Raw genomic sequence first — 18973 nt, 5'->3', positions numbered from 1 at the left:
GGATAGTCTTATGTATCTTACAGTAGGAATAGCGCTAGTATTGCCCATGCCCATACATTTACCTAAGGGCCCCCCCACATCTGGCGTCTACAATTCTATGGCCGCTGCTCGACGCAGCGTCGGCGCAACTGCGCAGCGACGTCATTTTCCATAGCGCCGACAGACGCCGACGCTCGAAAGACGCTAGATGTGGGGGGGAGGGGGGCTAAGTATTACTGTAGTGTATATGGCACTTTGTCCGTATCGATACTTTCAGACGTGACTGTACACACAATTATAGATGGTTAAGCAAATCTTGTCAGTAGAAAAAAGGCGCGAAATTAATTTTTCTATGAGACGATATCCCTTTGCGCCTACATTTTTTAAATTTGCAGCCTTTTGCTACTGACAAGATTTGCTTGACCATATATACATATCATTATCATCATCATCATTTCAGCCTATATACGTCCCACTGCTGAGCACAGGCCTCCTCTCATGCGCGAGAGGGCTTGGTTTTACATATACTGTATATAATTAATTAATTGTATTTTCTATAACATTACATTCAATTAGGGTTGCCAGATGGTCGGGATTTGGCGGGATTCTCCCAATTTTTAGCATGTGTTCCCGATTCCCGACAAAGTGTAAACTGTCCCGAAAAACAGCTACGCGTTATAAAACAACAATTTCAAGTTCCGAACTGTCGTCGAGCGAGCGAGCTGACGTAGTGCCAATAATGTAAAATATCGTTGTTTTTAATACAATTACTTTAATTTGAATGTATTTTTTTTCCCGACTTAAGTCCCAAAATCCCGAAAAAATTATATTATTTCCCGATAATAGCGCCTTTCGATCTGGCAACCCTACATTCAATATCCAAAGAGGAGAAAGGGGACTCTATAAGTTTGTACGAAGAAGCAAATTAGTCTTTCGCTTTTCTTTAATTAATTAGCCTGAGGACAAAATAAAACACTTAACATTATTTTGTGCGGTTTATTCAATTTTAACAGTTATTATATCGATTTTACTTCAGTCATCATTAGTTGTCAAGAATGTCCATTGCTCATCGGATTTTCCTTATTCACCCTGATACACTTCAGCATTTAACACAAAGTGTTTACAGTTGCATTGAGTCATATCAGTTTGCACCAGATATTAACTATAGGTAGTTAAAATGATCAATTAGTACGTAGGTTTTAAGCTTTATTACAGTTATTTGATTGCACACGGTGCATGAGCAAGTAAAGGTTGCAGCTACTTGCGCGGATAGTATGCTTAAACTTGGCGTACCAATTACGACCTGTGCTAGTTTAAATAAATAACTGGATCAAGTAAAGGCACGAGTTTTTGGTGTACAAATTTTTGTAAACCCTCGCCCTTACTTGCTTCAGTTGCGTAGATCACACGGGCCGATTCTTGCGTGAGTCACGTGCGAGCCGGCCGCGTTGTTAATATATTATGGTGACCTGCGTTAATGCCTCTACATGCGCCGTGTGCAAAAGAAAACCTTTTTTTTTTCAATTTCATCTAACTTAATTTAAACTTTTTAAAGTAGGTATGTAGTTCTACTGTTAGTCTTTGTCAAACGTAACATGCTGAGAAAAAAGTTTAAACATGAAATCACAAGGAATAAGTACATTAAATATAAATAAAATTACAAAATTGCTTCAATAAACTTAATAAGAATAGTAAATTCAAAGCTAACAAGGATCACATTATAATTTATAAAACATTCACTACCATCTAATGACTCTGTAACAGTATTATATAATTTAAGTAATACGTAATAATTCTAATGATAAAAAATAATAATTGGTAGTAGTGGAATGTTCTGGATTAGGCATTGTTGTAGGTGATGCATATAACATTAAAAATACTTTCCTTAAATATTAATAAATAATTACATTCCTAGTTATAACGAAGACTCTCTCAACCACTTTCCATACAGGAGCAGCACTAACTACTCAACATAATAAAAACAATCTTAACTCATATACCTAGGTACAACAAAAACAAATGGCGATTTATTTATAGACGGAAGAATTGTTAAGTAAATACATATATCTTTTGAATAGTTAAGCCGCGCGGCTCCCACAGATTTCGGTAGTGAGATTAAGCAATTTAACATTTCCAAGGAAGCCACTTTATTAGAAACTTTGGAATGTATATGGTTAGTTCCACTCAATCAAAACAAGTTTTTATTTTGTATTGAATATTCGACAAGTCTCTCCTTGTCAGTATTAGTATTATTACATATGACAACACATTGTTATTGATACCCAATAATACTTATTGTGGCAACTATGAGTGACACAAAGTCATAATTTAAAGGATCTTAATCTTAAGATACAATCCTTATAGTTAAACACGTCAAAGTTCTATTGATAGTCTATGACTGTGCTGTTAAATCATTAACCATATTTAAATAAGAAGCAATAATAATTTATCTTCGACTTTGAATACTTCATTGGACATTGCCAGCTTAGCTGCAATGCCTTGATACTTTTTCTAGACAACATAGGCACACCGTTTAATCAATAACGGCGTTCCTTGTCGACACAAACAATCCGTGAGCATTACGGTTCGACATCTAACGTTTATTATTTTTAATATGTCTGATAATTAAAGAGTTAAACTGTCTGAGTTTACCTTTATTAGCACGGCATCGACACGAGTTACGAATTACATTTTCGCACGTGTATTATACAACGTTTTACAGTACATTTGGCTCTTTAAATTTTCGACATACTCACGTATAGTGCTAGCTGCCGCACTCGGGCGGAATTAAGGACAATAGGTACTTGCGTGTCATGAATAAAGAATGTCAAATATAAAGGGCCAAATGTACTGTAAAACGTTGTACAATACACGTGTGAAAAGGTAATTCGCAACTCGTGTCGATGCCGTGCTAATTTAGGTAAGCTCAGACAGTTTAACTCTTTCCTACTTTTCGCACTTGTATCGTACTATCGTAATTAGGTGCTACACCCATAGATCATACATAAATTTCAGAACTTTAATGCCCTCGGAATAAAGCTGCTCACGGAAAGATCAGATTATCTGCCACATATACATAAACTTTAACAGAGCCAACTTAAATAGACAATTTTATTTTATTTATCTACTCTGTTAATAATAATATTGCATCACAATAAAATATTTAAAATAGCAGAACAGATTACCACTTAAATATAGAATTTGAAGTGTAATAAAATGATTTATCTAATAGCAACATTAATAGAACACGTAAAGACAGTAGTGCTACTCGCTCAGCAATACACATCTTATTATCAGCTAGTTTACTTAATTCACTACTGTATGATTAATTAATTTAACTACTTTCATTCGCTATTATCCTAAATATAAGGATAGGTACAAGACAAAAATGTAGTGTTTAGAGAAATTATTTAGATTAAGTATTACACAAAAAAGGAATAATATTAACAAATTGAAAGGATAATGACAAATAAATATCGTCGTTGTCAAATTTTGTAAAAGTTAACTACGCTTTGGAATAAGAAAAAAAAGTGCAAATAATATAAGTAATCAAAATAACAATTTATGTATGTTACTCGTACATAAAGTTATACTTTAAACACTGAGCATTGATAAAATTTGTACTTATCACTTAAAAAGAACAATATCAAGAACACCTTAGCAATAACAAATGATTACCTATATAGCTTAGTTATTCATAAAAAGTAAATATAGTGAAACAGTGAGAGTTGTTATAATTGTAAAATTTTGCTACTTGTTTATTACTTAGTAGGTATATACAGTATGGAATGCATTAATGTGGAAACACAAACTCTGATTGTAAGGTTGGCAACTGAGTGTAGGAAAAGTAAGTATTAAAAGAAGTTAGTATTTCGGCTTCCATCATACCTCAATTCTGTTAATTACTCCACCAAACGTCAAACTACTAAGTAAGTACGTACACTCGTACAGTCACAAGAGTCACCTGCAATAATATTACATAACAAATGGCGCAAAAATATCTGACACGATCTTATTTGTAGAGCCATAAGAGCGTGTCACATATTTTTGCGGCCTTCGTAGACTAAATTATTATAGCAGGTGACTGTTGTACTTGCAAAAAACTTATTTTGAATAGTGAACACCTCAATAAGACAATCGCTATAAAATGTTTCATGACATAATGCTAACACATACTCGTACCAGAGTTCTTAAAAACTGATATCGTATCCATTTCGAGTTACTTACTTTGGTGTCATTATTATTTAATCGATAGCAGTCAACGTCAAAGATATGTTTACACTTTTGTCTTTGTAATAAGGCGAAAAATGTAAACATATCTTTGAAGTCGACTGTACGAATTTTTAGGTTACATGAGATTGATTAACGCCGATAACTATGATGTGTGCGAAATAAGAAAGTATAATATCTATATGTTATATGTTATTACACATATACATAGCGAGAGAGTTGCCCTTAGAGCTGAAATACGATTACCTATGCGATAATAATTATGTCGTATTGAGTAATTGTATTCTGGCCCTAAAATACAAGAAAGACGACCATTTTGACACTTAAACATACTGGTACATGGAACCCTGTGAATTCTAATTCTGTGATGTGATTGGCCACTCTTCGCCATAAGTACACAACGGTACAACTCAACTTCACGCCAATTGATTTCAGATCCTGGTTGCTTGAAGTGAAAATTCGATTCCAAGTTGCTCATTAGGATTTTTTGTTGAAAATGTTTCAACCTATCGTAAAGACTGATTTAGTCAGTAAGTAGTTTTTTTTATATATTTTCAACATTGTGTACTTAGAGCGAAAAAAGCGCTTTATCGGTAGGTAAATAGTATCTAAGATAGTCGAATAGATCTTAAAGATAATTATTAATGTACCTATGCATTTGTTGAGCTACTTTAATTTTCTAGACGATTAGTTTTTAATTACTTACTAATGTATATTTATGTACAATTGATCCAAAATTCATGTTGTTAACGTGCAAGTGTCTAAAATCGTTATTATCGTGGGATTTGGTATGCAGTCACACATTTGGCACATAATAGTGTAATTGAGCGGTCATGCACCAAATACCATGCAAGCTTTAGTAGATTCAAGATCCTTGTACTTAGAAACTTAATTAATGATATCTATTTGTCACTGATTAAAGAGAGAAAGGAACAATGTAGAGATTATCGTAATCAATAAGTACTTGGAGATACTGTTGTTATTATAGTCAGACCGTAAAAAGTCTGCAGCGATTTTGATAGTCCACGCAGTGCAAGTGTCATTTTAAACGTCAAACTTGTATGAAATTATGACGTATACATAACACTTACACTGCGTGGGCTATCAAATCCGCTGCAGACTTTTATTGGTGCGAATCATGGATTGTACTAGATGTGTGAACTCTAAGACAAATTCGTGCATAGAATTTGTCATTTTGACAGTAGATGGCGCTGTACGGACTCGCACAGCATGCGGTAGAGTTAGACCAAGAAAAGTCTGCAGCGGAGTTGATAGCCCACACAGTGCAAGTGTCATTTATACGTCATAATTTCATAGAAGTTTGACGGTTAAAATAACACGTGCACTGCGTGGGCTATCAAATCCGCTGCAGACTTTTCATGGACTGACTCTAACTTTGGTTTGACAAGCGCCAACTTCTTGACCTGTCAAACTCGAGGGTTGGATTACACTCCACAAATCTTATACAATCAATGAATCTTTGTCATCATTAAATGACGCAATTTAACCACATTCTTTTTTTTATACGAAACCTTCTTTGCTTTTCATCCAAAACGTGTATTAAGGGTACATATTTTTATTATAATTTCATAAACGTGTAGAGTATGTACTTATACAGTGAAAACTGTTTAATAAAAATTTAAAAAGGTACATCGTTTTAAGCCGCGTCTCCAGAGATGCAAGAAGATAAATTTCGTGTAAACATTTGAAAGATCCTATACCTTTCCTTCTTGTGCTCGAAAGAGACGCGGACATTAATAATCATTTATAAGAAAAGTGTAAACTTTAAATATGTATTAAAAAATGTTCGCAATAACTTATACAAATTCAGTTAACTCAGACGCATCGTCTACGAAATTGGGAACACTAAGTAAAAACATAAAATATCTTACTGTGGGAAGCTATTAGAATTAAACAAGTAGGCATCGTGAGTGTAGTGTTAGTGCAATACTAGCGTAATGGCTTTAGAAGCATCTTTAAGTGTTAACGCTAAGAAAACGAGCACTCATTTCAGATAGAGGTATGTATTTTATCTGCGTAGGTCGACACATTATGTCAATGATTCTAAGAAAACATTATACACAACTGGAGCGACGCACGTAAAGTTGAGTGAATACTAAAATACTGCTTAGAGTGCATCAAGAGTTAACTTTTTGCGTAAAATTTAAATATTAATCCCGAAACAAAGTCGAACATGTCTGAGAAAAAGTGTCGCCGGTTCGAATGATTGGTTAGTTCGTTTCACAGACAAGACATCCTACAGACTGAGCATAGTGGCTCTACCCCCTCTGCCACAATATACGGTAGTTTTAATCCATTTTCGAGCCGAAAGTGTCTTTGTGTGACGTCCGTGTCATTGAACGGACCAATCACGGCACGGGACTCGCTCACCTCGTCCCCCGCATCCGATTATTTTTGGCAGCATCGGTTTCGTGAAATAATTCCTCTAAACTCCGTCTAGAGGATTCCTAGTGTATGGTTCGTTTATAGGTAGTACGAGTCTGCGTGTCAGTAGACCCAGGAGACGGGCACCCACTGCGGGGTGGAGCGCAGGCGCGCGAGCGCGGCCTCGAGCTGCGCGAGCGTGTCGTCGATGTCGTTGTTGACGATGCTCATGTCGAAGTAGTGCCCGTACGTGCGCCGAAGCTGCTCCGACTCGCGCACCAGCACCTCCAGCGAACCGTCGTACTGGAAATACAAACCGGAGACATTTGTACTGGCTGTAGATAGATAAGTCCGCTATTACTCAATGTTAATCACATATTTATGGATGGCCAATTAAGGAGAGCCCATGCCCGAATGACCTTCCACCTGAATCCCTTAGTTTTCTAATGTTTTTTGTAACTTATCATATTTACTGCAACGGCTTTAAGCAATATCAGGCGTGTCTCACTCCGCGATTTCGTTGCTTTGCTACAGGTAGCTAAAAGTACATCCGTTCGGCCGAAATTTTGGGGTTTGCCATAAGCCGCGCGTGGCGCTGTCGCCACCTAGCGGCCATATCTGTACTGATCGTAACAGACGCGTTTTGTTAGAGAGTGAGTCTTCTGTACATCAGTTACGATTAGGAAGATATGACCGCTAGGTGGCGCAAGCGCCACGCGCGGCTTATGGCTCGCCACCAAAATTGATATGGAATGGATGTACTTGTAGCTACTTTATGCGACGCGACGAAATAGCGGTGAGCCACGCCTGGCTACAGTGTTAGTGTGTGTGTTGACATTAGACTCACGTCGGCGACGTTGTTGAGCGGCGGCGCGGCGATGAACACGACGTAGGGCGCAAACTCGGCCGTGCGCAGGATCTTCAGCGCCTGCGGCTCCACGTCCAGGATCGCTATTCGCCGCTCCGAGTGGATGCGACGGATCGTCTCTATCTTCGTGCCGTACATCGCGTCCTCGTGAGTGCCTAAAATATTATCAAATGGTTCAATCTATTATTATAAAACAACTTGCATTATGTCAATGGTGGCAACTTTGTTGATTTAAGAATTGTGATTCCAATAGTCATTTGAACTATCAACATAGTGTACAGTTGTGCCGAAATCGATGAATCGACGATGTTAAAACAACGAGCGAGAGTAAAATAAAAGCCGATTAATTGGGCCATGTCTGATCTATTGGGTAGAGATCGTTATTTACGATGTAGATGAACTGTCAAGTTACGCTCCGAGTTACGAGTTCCAATATAGGTACATACACAGTTTCTTTTTAACATTCAATCAGAATGCAACACTCAATTTTTAGTAACAGTAAAAAATAAACTGGAGAAAAACTAAGTTTTACCTACGGTTACAGTTGGTAGGTACAAATAATTTGCACGGAATTAATTGTAAGGGATACCAAAGCCCAAAGCACACTATAAATGTATATTAAACACATAATTATGCCAAATAAACTATGTATCGTAAAATTACCATATTCTAGGTATTCATTGGCCCCGATATCAGCCATCATTTCTTCATGCGTAACGAAATAATAGTGTCTGCCATTTTCTTCATCCGCCCTTGGCGGCCGGGTGGTGTCTGAAAAGATATCCATAAATTGACGTTTTGTTTAAAAATTTACATGCAAGTTTGTTTTTAAGAATGACGTGCAAACAGGTCAAACGAGACAAAATAACTTCTTCTGTTGAATGCAATAAACAACTTTAAAAGACGTTACTATTCATTTTATAGATTTGCCTAAGGCATAAGGGGTCATCCACTAATTACGTCACACGTTCAGGGGGACGGGGGTCCAGGAAATGTGACATGTTGTGACACGAGGAGGGAGGTGTCACAAACTTTTGTGACGTCACTTTAACTTCACTTGTAGCCGAAAATTGTTTTGATTTTTTTTATTCGCGGTATAACTAAATAGGCTAGTTTTTGCAGCGATATATCGTTTTTATTCGTGAAAGTTTCTTCCTAATCGGTTTCATGTCATAAAATTTCTAATATTGCTATTATTTTTTTTATTAATATGTAATATTGAATTCGATTTGCTAATTTCGTTGAAAACAAAATAGCCAAATATGTTCCGTCACGCCAGGGGGGAGGGGGTTGTCAAATATGACCAGCTGGTGTGAAAGGAGGTGTCAAAAAATCATGAAATTCGTGTGATGAAATTTATGGGTGACTTCTAATAGGAAAAAAACACTAGTTTGTAGTTACGTGGAATGGGATATGCGTATTGGTCCGGGTGGCGCGCGATCAGAGTGTTCTTGATGTGACGCCGACCCACGCCATGCGCGCCCAACAGCACAATAGTCTTCCTCTGGAAAGCTGCAACATTTCGTTTCAAATGTAACAAAACTAACAAATGCAGTCCATCCAAACTAATTGTTTTTGTGGACATTCAATTTCACAACAATTACGATTTTAAGTAAGTTTCGTGTAGTAGTTACTTGGAAACTTTGTATTGAATTGTAGTCCAGACAGGTTTCCACGACTGGTGCCTATTTTGCGAGATTTGGAAACTTAGGTACCTATTAACATTTTTGTTTATTGTTTGATGCTTTAGGGCGCTCATTATATTTTTTGCTGCTATGTATATCTTTTTCCTGTATTAGGCACAATTCAGGCATTCGTCGGCGTGTAAGAATATTTCAGTGTCATATTTAACATGTATAATTTGTATAAGTATTCAGCATTGGCGGCGCATCTAGATTTTTCGTAGGCAAGCTGTAGCTGATTTGGCCTTCCTTTTCTCCATGAAATGGTCCAAAAGCCTGAATATCAGACAAGCCAATGGGAATCGAGTTCTATGGACGCTTCGCCACTGGTATTCAGTTTAGTGGTAAGTATACTAACATGGTAACTTGACGACTTCTTCGTAGGTGACGACGTCGAGCTGGTCGAACACGGCGTTGTGTTTGGCGAGGTACTTGTCTTTCGACTGCTTCTTCTTGCGTCCGAATATGGAACAATTCACTAAAACAAACATTGTGAAATTCTTGTCAATTAAATCCCACACTTCATGGCCATAAGTGTAACTATTAAGGATAGGGCAGGGCTAGAAGTTCTGCAGATAAATAGTTTCTCAGAATGAAAAAATCGTTTGGATTTTTAGCCCCTATTCTACGCTACATACACATCTGTATATTTATTACGTTATTGTAAAGCACGTACAGAATAAGTTAATGTTTATAGTACAATACATATAAGTAAACTTATAAAAAATATGATTTAAACGTGTATTAAGGGATCGCCTTATAGAAATAAGTTCTTTATTTATAACGAAACTAGTTAGACAAGTTTTGGGTGTTCAATACAATGTCTCTTACTACATCGAGTTTCTAGAAACTACCTGTAGCTTGTTACTTGTTATTAACATTTGGTACAAGTTATACGAGTTGATTACTCTTTGTTTAATCTACTTTCACTTCACTTGCGCTAGGATTTGTCACAGACGTGCGCTAATAGCCGCTTAAATTCGACAGCAGAGAAATAAAAAATCATGTAGTGCTCATTCAAACCTTTAAATATGTACAGATGGCTTGGACAATGCAATCAGGTATGTCACAAATTAATAGTAATTTGTTATACAAGGGGGTAAAGTTAAACATAAACTCCTCGTGCTAATATTGATACCCGAGCAAGCGAAATATTCCAAAATTGAACTATGTGCGTAGCGAGTTGTTCTAAAAGTGGAATCTTGAGCGTTGTAAGGGTTTCAAGGCGCAAGGGTTAAACAGACTTTGCTACCGAATAAAACAAAAAATATTTCACCTCACTAATTCGAGGAAAAATAAAGCATTAAAAATCCAAATGAACGCTATTAAATAGTTATGTACCTATAACAATCATTCATAATCATCATTTAAAAGTAAATTCGACAAACAACTCAAAATTACTTTACCACTCTTGTGGATCAAACAATTCTCATCCGTGTTTGAAGAAAAAGATAGTCTTTTCGAGCCTGGGTGGTTAAATGTTTTTTATTCTACCTATTTTTTGTTAAACAATGTTACAAATACGTTTTTGGCAAAAATTTCATTTTTGGTACAAAATTTTACCGCTGACTGTACTTGTACTTTCCACAGGCAACTAATGCTCATCGAGACAATTCTAAAAACCCCAAACACAATTAGGTTTCGTTGTTTTATCACATAGTTCCTATGGCCACCTCCGGCCTCCATCATCAGATCAGCTCGATGACACCATAATATTGCATTGTCACCTGACTTACGTATGTACTTATGCAAAATTTCAGCACAATCGTAAAACGGGAAGTGGATCAAATTTAACTTGCAAGATTTGATTACAGACAACGGTCAGGTGAAAGTAAATAAAAGCTTGTAAAATACCAACCTATGCCTGTGTGTACCTGTGCTTACATTATTGTTATCACGAAGCTGGAATTACTGGTACTATACTAAATATTGGAGGGTTTTCCGACAAGCGTCGCGACTGTCGTGACACGTGAAACATTAAGGTAATTACCTACACCATTAGGGTTTGTTTTGTTGTTATAATACTGAGACTATTAATCAACACAATTCTCTGTTTATATTGATTGTAGCCATACGAACGCCGTTCTTTACCTACACGTTTAATTAATTTTATATGTTGTTAAATATTAGTTTATATTCACTTGAAGTACCTAAACGTTTCCATAATTATAAACCAATATTGAGACGACTCTTCACAACGTGGCCGCTAACTGCACCAAGGTTTTTTTTTCAAGGAATGTAGCAAATTACGATCGAAAAAACCAAACTTATTAAATCCGTCAAAGTCTAGGTATAAAGTCTGTATCTATAGGTATTTAAATAAAAGTAAACAAACAATTTGTAACATTTATTGGTTAACCAACCAAATACATACCCGCCTGGATCTGTCACTGAACGACCTGGCTTTAAGCTACAATATTTGATCATGTAATATTTTTATCTACCCTCAACTAACTTAAGGAGCTATTTGAGGGAGATTGTGTATACTTTTATTTAAATATCTAAAGATACAGAGTATATGTAGGTATATATATATAAACGAAATGATGAATCAATTACCTGTGTTATCACAGCCATCAGTATGAGACACGCAGCCCTCGGTTCCTAGCAGCACAACATTACAACAAGGGTCATGCAAACGCAACTTGCCAATGGATGGGACGAGTACAGGCCGCTACAAGTAGTCGGGTCGGGGGTACGCTCGGAGTGCTATTGCTATTGTGAAGCGTTAGTTCTCAAAGTTCTTAAATATTGTTTTCAATTAGACCTGGGAGGTGGCTAGGAGCAAACAGTCATTTAATAGGTAGTAGAAGTGGTGTTAGTAAAGTTAATGTAAAAAATCATACCTCGAATTTGGCTGTACGTTACGGCTGTAAATCTGTATTTTTTTTATAATTTATTTATAACTTCTTTTTAAATATTCGTTTAGATGTTTATACCGGGTGTGGCCTGTAACATGAGCAAATAATTAAAACATATATTGTACTCCTCAAACGGTGACACTTTTGTTCAACAACTTAAAAAAAATATGCAGTATTTAGACTCCCTATTTTTCATACAAAATAAATATTATCTTCAATGGACGCTATCGCCACGCCATATCATTGTGATTGACGTTGCTTGTCACGCCTTAAACATAACAAAATTCGCAATACATTGCGTCTTAGAATAAACTTTAAAGTGTATTAAAAATCAAACCACAAGTTATTTTTAGAAGTTGCTGAAAAAATGTTGGTCAGTATGAGGAATACAGCCTACAGTTTAATTTTTTGCTCGTATTACAGGCCACACCCGGTATAATAGTTTTAAAATTTGACGTTTGACAATTCAGTTACTTTGTAGAAGAAATTAGGTGCCGTATAACATTATCTACTTTATCTGTCAATTAGGGAACACGTTTTTTCTGACTTACGCCTCTTCCACACTTCATAACTGTTTGGTAAGGGGTAATTGGCATTAACCAATGAATGCAAGGGTTTTTTAAATTACAATGTATACTAAAATCGTTATTTTTGGGAATTATGAGTGTATCTAACACTTCACAATAAAACATATATCATTAGGGGTTACACAAACTCCCATCATAACCATAATAATAATAGCAGTATTTTCAACTTTTAGGTTCACTACATTCATTATCCGATTAGACATGAGTTAGTAAATATGCGATTGATCAAAAGGTTCATATATAATATTGAAGGGTAACAATAGTGGTTGTAAAAACCATGCAAAGTTAATGGGAGAATACAAACTGTTAAAAGTTAACAATATTTGTTTAATTTTGAAGGGGAGCTTGTATTACTCGGTACAATGATAGGCAAGCATTTTACATACCAACTGCAGGTTCGTCCAATGATGTTTACGTTTGGAAGCAAAACACAACATGTCAGTTATTCCCATCAAATGTCTTTAAAAAATCATATAAGTATGTATAATGAATATAATGGGGTCATAAATAAATATAATTCGAGACCATTATATGAAAAAACTCAAGAAAATATTTTATGTAACCCATTTTACACGAAAAATATAACAGAAAAACACGCAACAAATCTGAGCCTGCCGCTCTTAATACATAATATTCCTGAAAACAAGTAAAAAGCCTAACTAAATATCAAACCAAACAAACGCCATCTAATGATATGTAGTACGGACATCCTATAAACAACATCGATATAAGGAAGACGACAACTCAACCAGAACGCAAAAGACTTAATTTTTCAATGTATCTCTTAATTTCAAAACAAAACAGGTCAGGCACTCAGCAACAACATCGTCTAAGTAAACGGTTATGAATGTTAAAAACAATAAAGTGTTAAGAATAGTTATAGTCGAACCTTGGTCGGTGTTAGATCGTTCGGCGGCGGCGCACGCGGCTCTCCACTCCTGCAGTTCAGGGCTCGGTATGAGCCCGGCCGAGCCGCCCGCCGCGTCCTTGCGAGCTTGCCACCAGTGGGTATCGTCTTTGCTTATGATCTGTAACGGAATAAAAACCTAAATATGGAACACCAGTACTTATCTAAACTAACACTATAGGGTCGCATATGATCGATATATCTTTAAGCGAATATTCTGCTACATACACCTCGCATAACAGTGATATTGATATTTGAAAATCAGTTCACACTTGGAATTTATTCGATCAGAAAAGTTAAATCTTGGTCAAACAGGTTTTTTTAATTATCTTTCCTGTTACGAAAAGTTAAAATAAGTAATAAGAATAATTGGTGACACAAACGACCATAATTTACACCCAATATCTAGGCCGAACCTGCATTCAGGTGATGTAAATCAAAGGCAGAATAGGCTTCAGTAGCCATAAATCCTTTTGGGTTAAGAGACAATTCTACCAATGTACGCTCGCGGACTTTATTTTTAAGGCATTAAGGATTTAACCTAATTTAAATGTTAATTTTATAGTAATAAATCCCAAGTAGCTAACAATATAAATGCTTGACGGTACCTACTATAATATATAACAGATACCTACTATATTTAATATATAACAGATACCTACTATAATATATAACAGATACCTACTATAATATATAACAGATTCCTATATCTTGGAAATAATATTCGATTCAAACTAAAATAAAATTGTAAACCGTTCTAATCCTAACTAAGCTACTATAAAGCTATCTAATTAAAACAATTTTATTTTCACACCAGTAACAGAAATCTGTCAACAGGCTTATCACCCCTGCAATTTTGAAATAAAATACAACATGGTTATGTACGTAGAAAAACCATGCTACAACACCACATACTGAATATTACCTTGCAACGATAATAGCTTCCATTTACTGAAATAGTCTATTTTAGCGAGCCATTCGCATTGTTGCATTGTCCCGGGGATTCACATAATTGTAATAGTGGCAGTAAATTTTAACCCAAACAATAATGCTGTGAGCGACCATAGTAGGTCCCAAGGACTCACTATTCCAGCTTTTTGCCATTGAAAACAATATAATTGAAATAAGAAAAATACGAGACGCGAACTATGTAATTATGAGATGAATGGTCGTATTCATAACATCAAGTCATATTGCAAATTATTACATTTAATAGTCGTGATAATATAATATAACATTGTGTGATAGCATGTCGTCGGGTGACAAGCAAAAGTCACTAAGTACCACCACAAGTGTATAGCCATAGTGAACCATATTAGTACTAAAATAAGGTCGATTATTGTTTATTTTTTTTTTAGTATATAGTGACTTTTGCTTGTCACCTGACGATGTGATAGTTATCGAATAAATAATAAAAAAGAACTAACATAATTTAATTCGAGACAAACGTAACGAGATTCTTATCTCTGTTGTGTTTTCTCTTGGGGCATATTGTTTTGAGACACAATTGAACGGACTTAAGATAGAAATAATCCTAACTAGAAACTTTTATTAGGTATAGTCCAAACTGTGCCTACCTGAAGTATGTCTCCTGTAGTAAATGAAATACCGGCTTGAGCACAGGGAATCAATTCGTCCTCCAAGGGATCGTAGTCAAACTGTGCTCTTACAAATATCTGAAAAAACAACCAACGTTAAAATATCAGAAGCGCTTATTAAGAGGCATGATGGCGAGAATATTTGTGACAAATGAAGTGTTATGAGATGCGTACAATGATGTGTAGCCGCGGTGTGAATACTGATGTCGACAAGTTGACTATGTGCCCTTTATGATAATTTTATTATGATAGTTGATTATGAGGGCTAAACGAAATAAATTAAACATAAACATACAACTTGGTGTAGTTGCCAAGCGGACGCCAGGCTCCCATGAGCCGTGGCAAAATGCCGCGACAACGCGATGAAGATGATGATACAACTTGGTGTAGAATAAAATGAGGTGACAGTAAAAGTGTAAAGCCATGACAAAGAACAACAAGCGCACAGAAACGAAGGAGATCGCGGGGACGCAGCCATGCCCGGGTGATAGACGACATAACATAACAAGACAAACAACATAATGAACATAAAGTAGCAGGGTCTGGCTTCGCTACTTACTAGTACGGGCGAAGGCTTAATCCGGAAGAGCTAGTTAGAAAAAAGTATCATTTTTAATTTTGTTTGTTATGTCCAATTTTATGCCTTTAGACAAGCAACGAGTGCGGCATATTTATGTGCGCTTGCCGACTTGTTAGGTTTCAGAATTTATTTTAGTGTTTTATTGGCAACACAAGCGTTAAAATCACACATTCTATTTAACTGTAACATTATTATTTGTACAAATAAATTTAATTGTTAATAATCTCTACGTTAACTGCAGGAAACTAAATTCTAAGTAAAGGTTGAGTGAGACGGACAAACATCGCGGATCTTAGGTATCTCGAGAGATTACATTTAGTAAATTGGACGAGTTTAATGTTTCATTTTGTGAAGAAAATATGTTCCACTTCAAGTATTGCTTTTACTCTGGGGAGTAAATCACTCGTTATTGTCGTTATTGTGGAGAAAAAAATAAGTAAATCGGCCTCTCTGAGATTGGTCGGCAATCTGCGAAGTCCATCCATCTGTTTACCGCACTCTCACACAATTATAGGTACTACCGCTCACACAAGTGGTCGTGATATTTAATTTTAGTATATTACTAAGCCAACCTTACTACGTTTCAAGAAAATGAAAGTCCCGGAGAAAGCAAAGGAATTTGTATTTACCTCACAGGGCGGTGGTGCCGAGCGGTACGACGGCACTATTTTGAATGTCACTGACCCACGAGCCTCGCGCTGAAAACATATATTATATTAATTCACATTCAACATTGTATACACTTACAACATTTTTTTGTTCAATGTCTACACAACTCACTAAAGATACATAATTTTTGTGTAGACAAATAAATTTAATTAAGGGTTTACCATGTTTTTAATTGTTACAGAGATAGTAAAAGTAAAGTCACCTGCCATAATATGTTACACAAGAAAGGCCACAGAAATATCTGACGCGATCTTATTTGTAAAGCGATAAGAGTGTGTCACATATTTTTGCGACCTTCGAAGAGTAACATAATAGCAGGTGACTGTATCTAATAATATACAATCATCATCATCATTTCAGCCTATATGCGTCCCACTGCTGAGCACAGGCCTCCTCCCATGCGCGAGAGGGCTTAGGCTATAGTCCCCACGCTAGCCCAATGCGGATTGGGGACTTCACATACACCTTTGAATTTCTTCGCAGATGTATGTATGCAGGTTTCCTCACGATGTTTTCCTTCACCGAAAAGCTAGTGGTAAATATCAAATGATATTTGAAAAAAATGAAAATGAAATGAAAAATGTTTATTTGTTAACACAAAGGGTACAGGTGTAAAGGTTGAAGTCTTCTAGTAAGTATAAAATACTTGTGACAGAAGACCCCGCTCTTCCATAATATCTAGGGCTTAGGACTTAATTAACAAATATAGGTAATATACAATATTGTTATCTAAGAAAAAATAAAATAATTAACTTAATATTGGGAATATTAACTAATTAGCTACTGCTATTTCTAATACAATTTAATTAGTTTTGTTTTAAATAAGTTATAATCTAGTACAAATATCCTAAAAAAGTTTGTATGTGTGTGTGTGTGTGTGTGTGTGTGTGTGTGTGTGTGTGTGTGTGTGTGTGTGTGTGTGTGTGTGTGTGTGTGTGTGTGTGTGTGTGCGTGCGTGCGTGAGTTTGAGAGTGTGAGCAAATGTACGTCTATTCTATATTTGGGACTATATGTATAGTTATATGTTATAGTTATATGTTATAACAAGAGAGACTCAATTTCATCATAGCTTTGTGTTTTTAACCAATCTGTCACAACTTTTTTACATTTAAATAGCTGTAAGGGATACATATCTAGTTTTTTGTTAATTTTGTTATATAGGTGAGCTGAAACTTTACTGAACTGAATCTTGGCAAATCGTGATTTGGTAGGAGGTATCGGTGCTACATTTTGTTTACGCCTCCCTGTAGTTGTTATGAGATTAGGGTTGTACGGTAAGGCCTTATGTAATTTTAAAATTGATTGTAGGACAAATAGTTTCGGAAATTTTGTAAAGATCATTAGTAGGGTATCTGTAAGGTTTAAAATATATGACCTTAATTAAGCTTCTCTGTCCTCTCTCAACTTCAAGGAATTTTGTTTTTGCTGCCCCTCCCCAAACAGCAATACAGTAGCACATTATAGATTGGGCTAGAGCAGTATATAGTTGGTTGAGTAAAGGTCTAGAAGCTACGTGTCTTAGAGTTTTAAAAATCCAGTTGAGTTTCCTAATTCTATTATTTACATATTCAATGTGTGAGTACCATGATAGGCGTTGGTCAATTATAATCAAGGTATTTAGTAGAGCTAACTTTTTCTATTTGCGTGCAATTACAATCAGTCATATTAATAAGATCACACGTGTGTATTTTTAGAGTGTAGCTATTAGACGGTTGAGAGCTTATGGTTTTCGTAAAGCAGGTATAGGTTGTTTTTGTGGTGTTCAAAGTTAGAAGATTACATTTTAGCCAATTTGATACTTTGCTTAAGCCAATTTCAGCGCTACTGTAGACTTGATCCCAAGAATTTCCTTTAAACACCAAAACCGTGTCATCTGCATATGAAAACACGTGTCCATTTTTTACAAGCATGTTAGTCAAATCATTAATGTAAATCAAGAACAGCGTAGGCCCCAATACACTGCCTTGTGGGACGCCATAAGATATGTTTGAGCCATGGCTTACATAATCGTCAATTTTGACTCGTTGTTCCCGGTTTTGGAGGTAATCACTCAACAGATTCAAAGGTTTGCCTCTAATACCAATCAGTTCTAATTTGTGTACAAGAGTGGGAATAGAGACGGTGTCAAAGGCTTTTTTTAGGTCTAAAAAGATTGCCATACATCGGTTGCCTTTATCTACATAGTTAGTTATTAGTGAAGTGAGCGCTTTCGTACATAAGTTCCGAAAAACTCATTGGTACGAGCCGGGATTTGAACCCGCGACCTCCGGATTGAAAGTCGGGCGTCATATCCACTCGGCCACCACTGCTTTTATACAATACTACTATTTAACTTTAGACCTATATACAATACTACTACTTAACTTTAGACCTACGCCTTTCCCTATCATCAATACATATTTAACATTTAAGCTATAGTGATTATACAATATATTGATAATCCCTACCTACAGTAGTGAGGTATAATACTTATTGAGTGGCATAAGTCGTGTCAACAGGCCTTAACGGAGTTGAAGCGGATGCGACGGGTTTATGTAATGTCGCTGGAACGGTACGATATCACAGAGTGCCTGTATTATACCTAAATAAGTATAACTGCAACCAATTAGAAAAAAACCGGTCAAGTG

The 18973-nt window shown here is 36.1% G+C and overlaps 1 protein-coding gene across 4 annotated transcripts in view; it reads right to left on the bottom strand.

Annotated features, from left to right (window-relative positions):
• Positions 1–963: 963 nt before the first annotated feature.
• The window catches only part of LOC134676379 (peripheral plasma membrane protein CASK), a 254765-nt gene continuing 236755 nt past the window's right edge, over positions 964–18973 (bottom strand). For 3 of the 4 annotated variants that reach the window (XM_063534775.1, XM_063534747.1, XM_063534765.1), the window contains 9 exons: positions 16307–16375; positions 15657–15686; positions 15077–15175; positions 13482–13620; positions 9503–9622; positions 8864–8974; positions 8126–8233; positions 7442–7617; positions 964–6897 (listed from right to left, as the gene is read on the bottom strand). In XM_063534775.1, coding sequence (XP_063390845.1) covers positions 6718–6897; positions 7442–7617; positions 8126–8233; positions 8864–8974; positions 9503–9622; positions 13482–13620; positions 15077–15175; positions 15657–15686; positions 16307–16375 — 1032 coding nt within the window. In that variant the 3' untranslated portion in view covers positions 964–6717. The remainder of the gene's footprint in view (positions 6898–7441; positions 7618–8125; positions 8234–8863; positions 8975–9502; positions 9623–13481; positions 13621–15076; positions 15176–15656; positions 15687–16306; positions 16376–18973) is intronic. The other variant, XM_063534756.1, reaches the window with a different exon arrangement.

The sequence above is a fragment of the Cydia fagiglandana genome, chromosome 2 (assembly GCF_963556715.1).
Source record: "Cydia fagiglandana chromosome 2, ilCydFagi1.1, whole genome shotgun sequence".
Taxonomy (NCBI): domain Eukaryota; kingdom Metazoa; phylum Arthropoda; class Insecta; order Lepidoptera; family Tortricidae; genus Cydia; species Cydia fagiglandana.
Note: the sequence above shows the minus strand (reverse complement) of the source record. Positions and strands in the feature narration are given on the sequence as shown.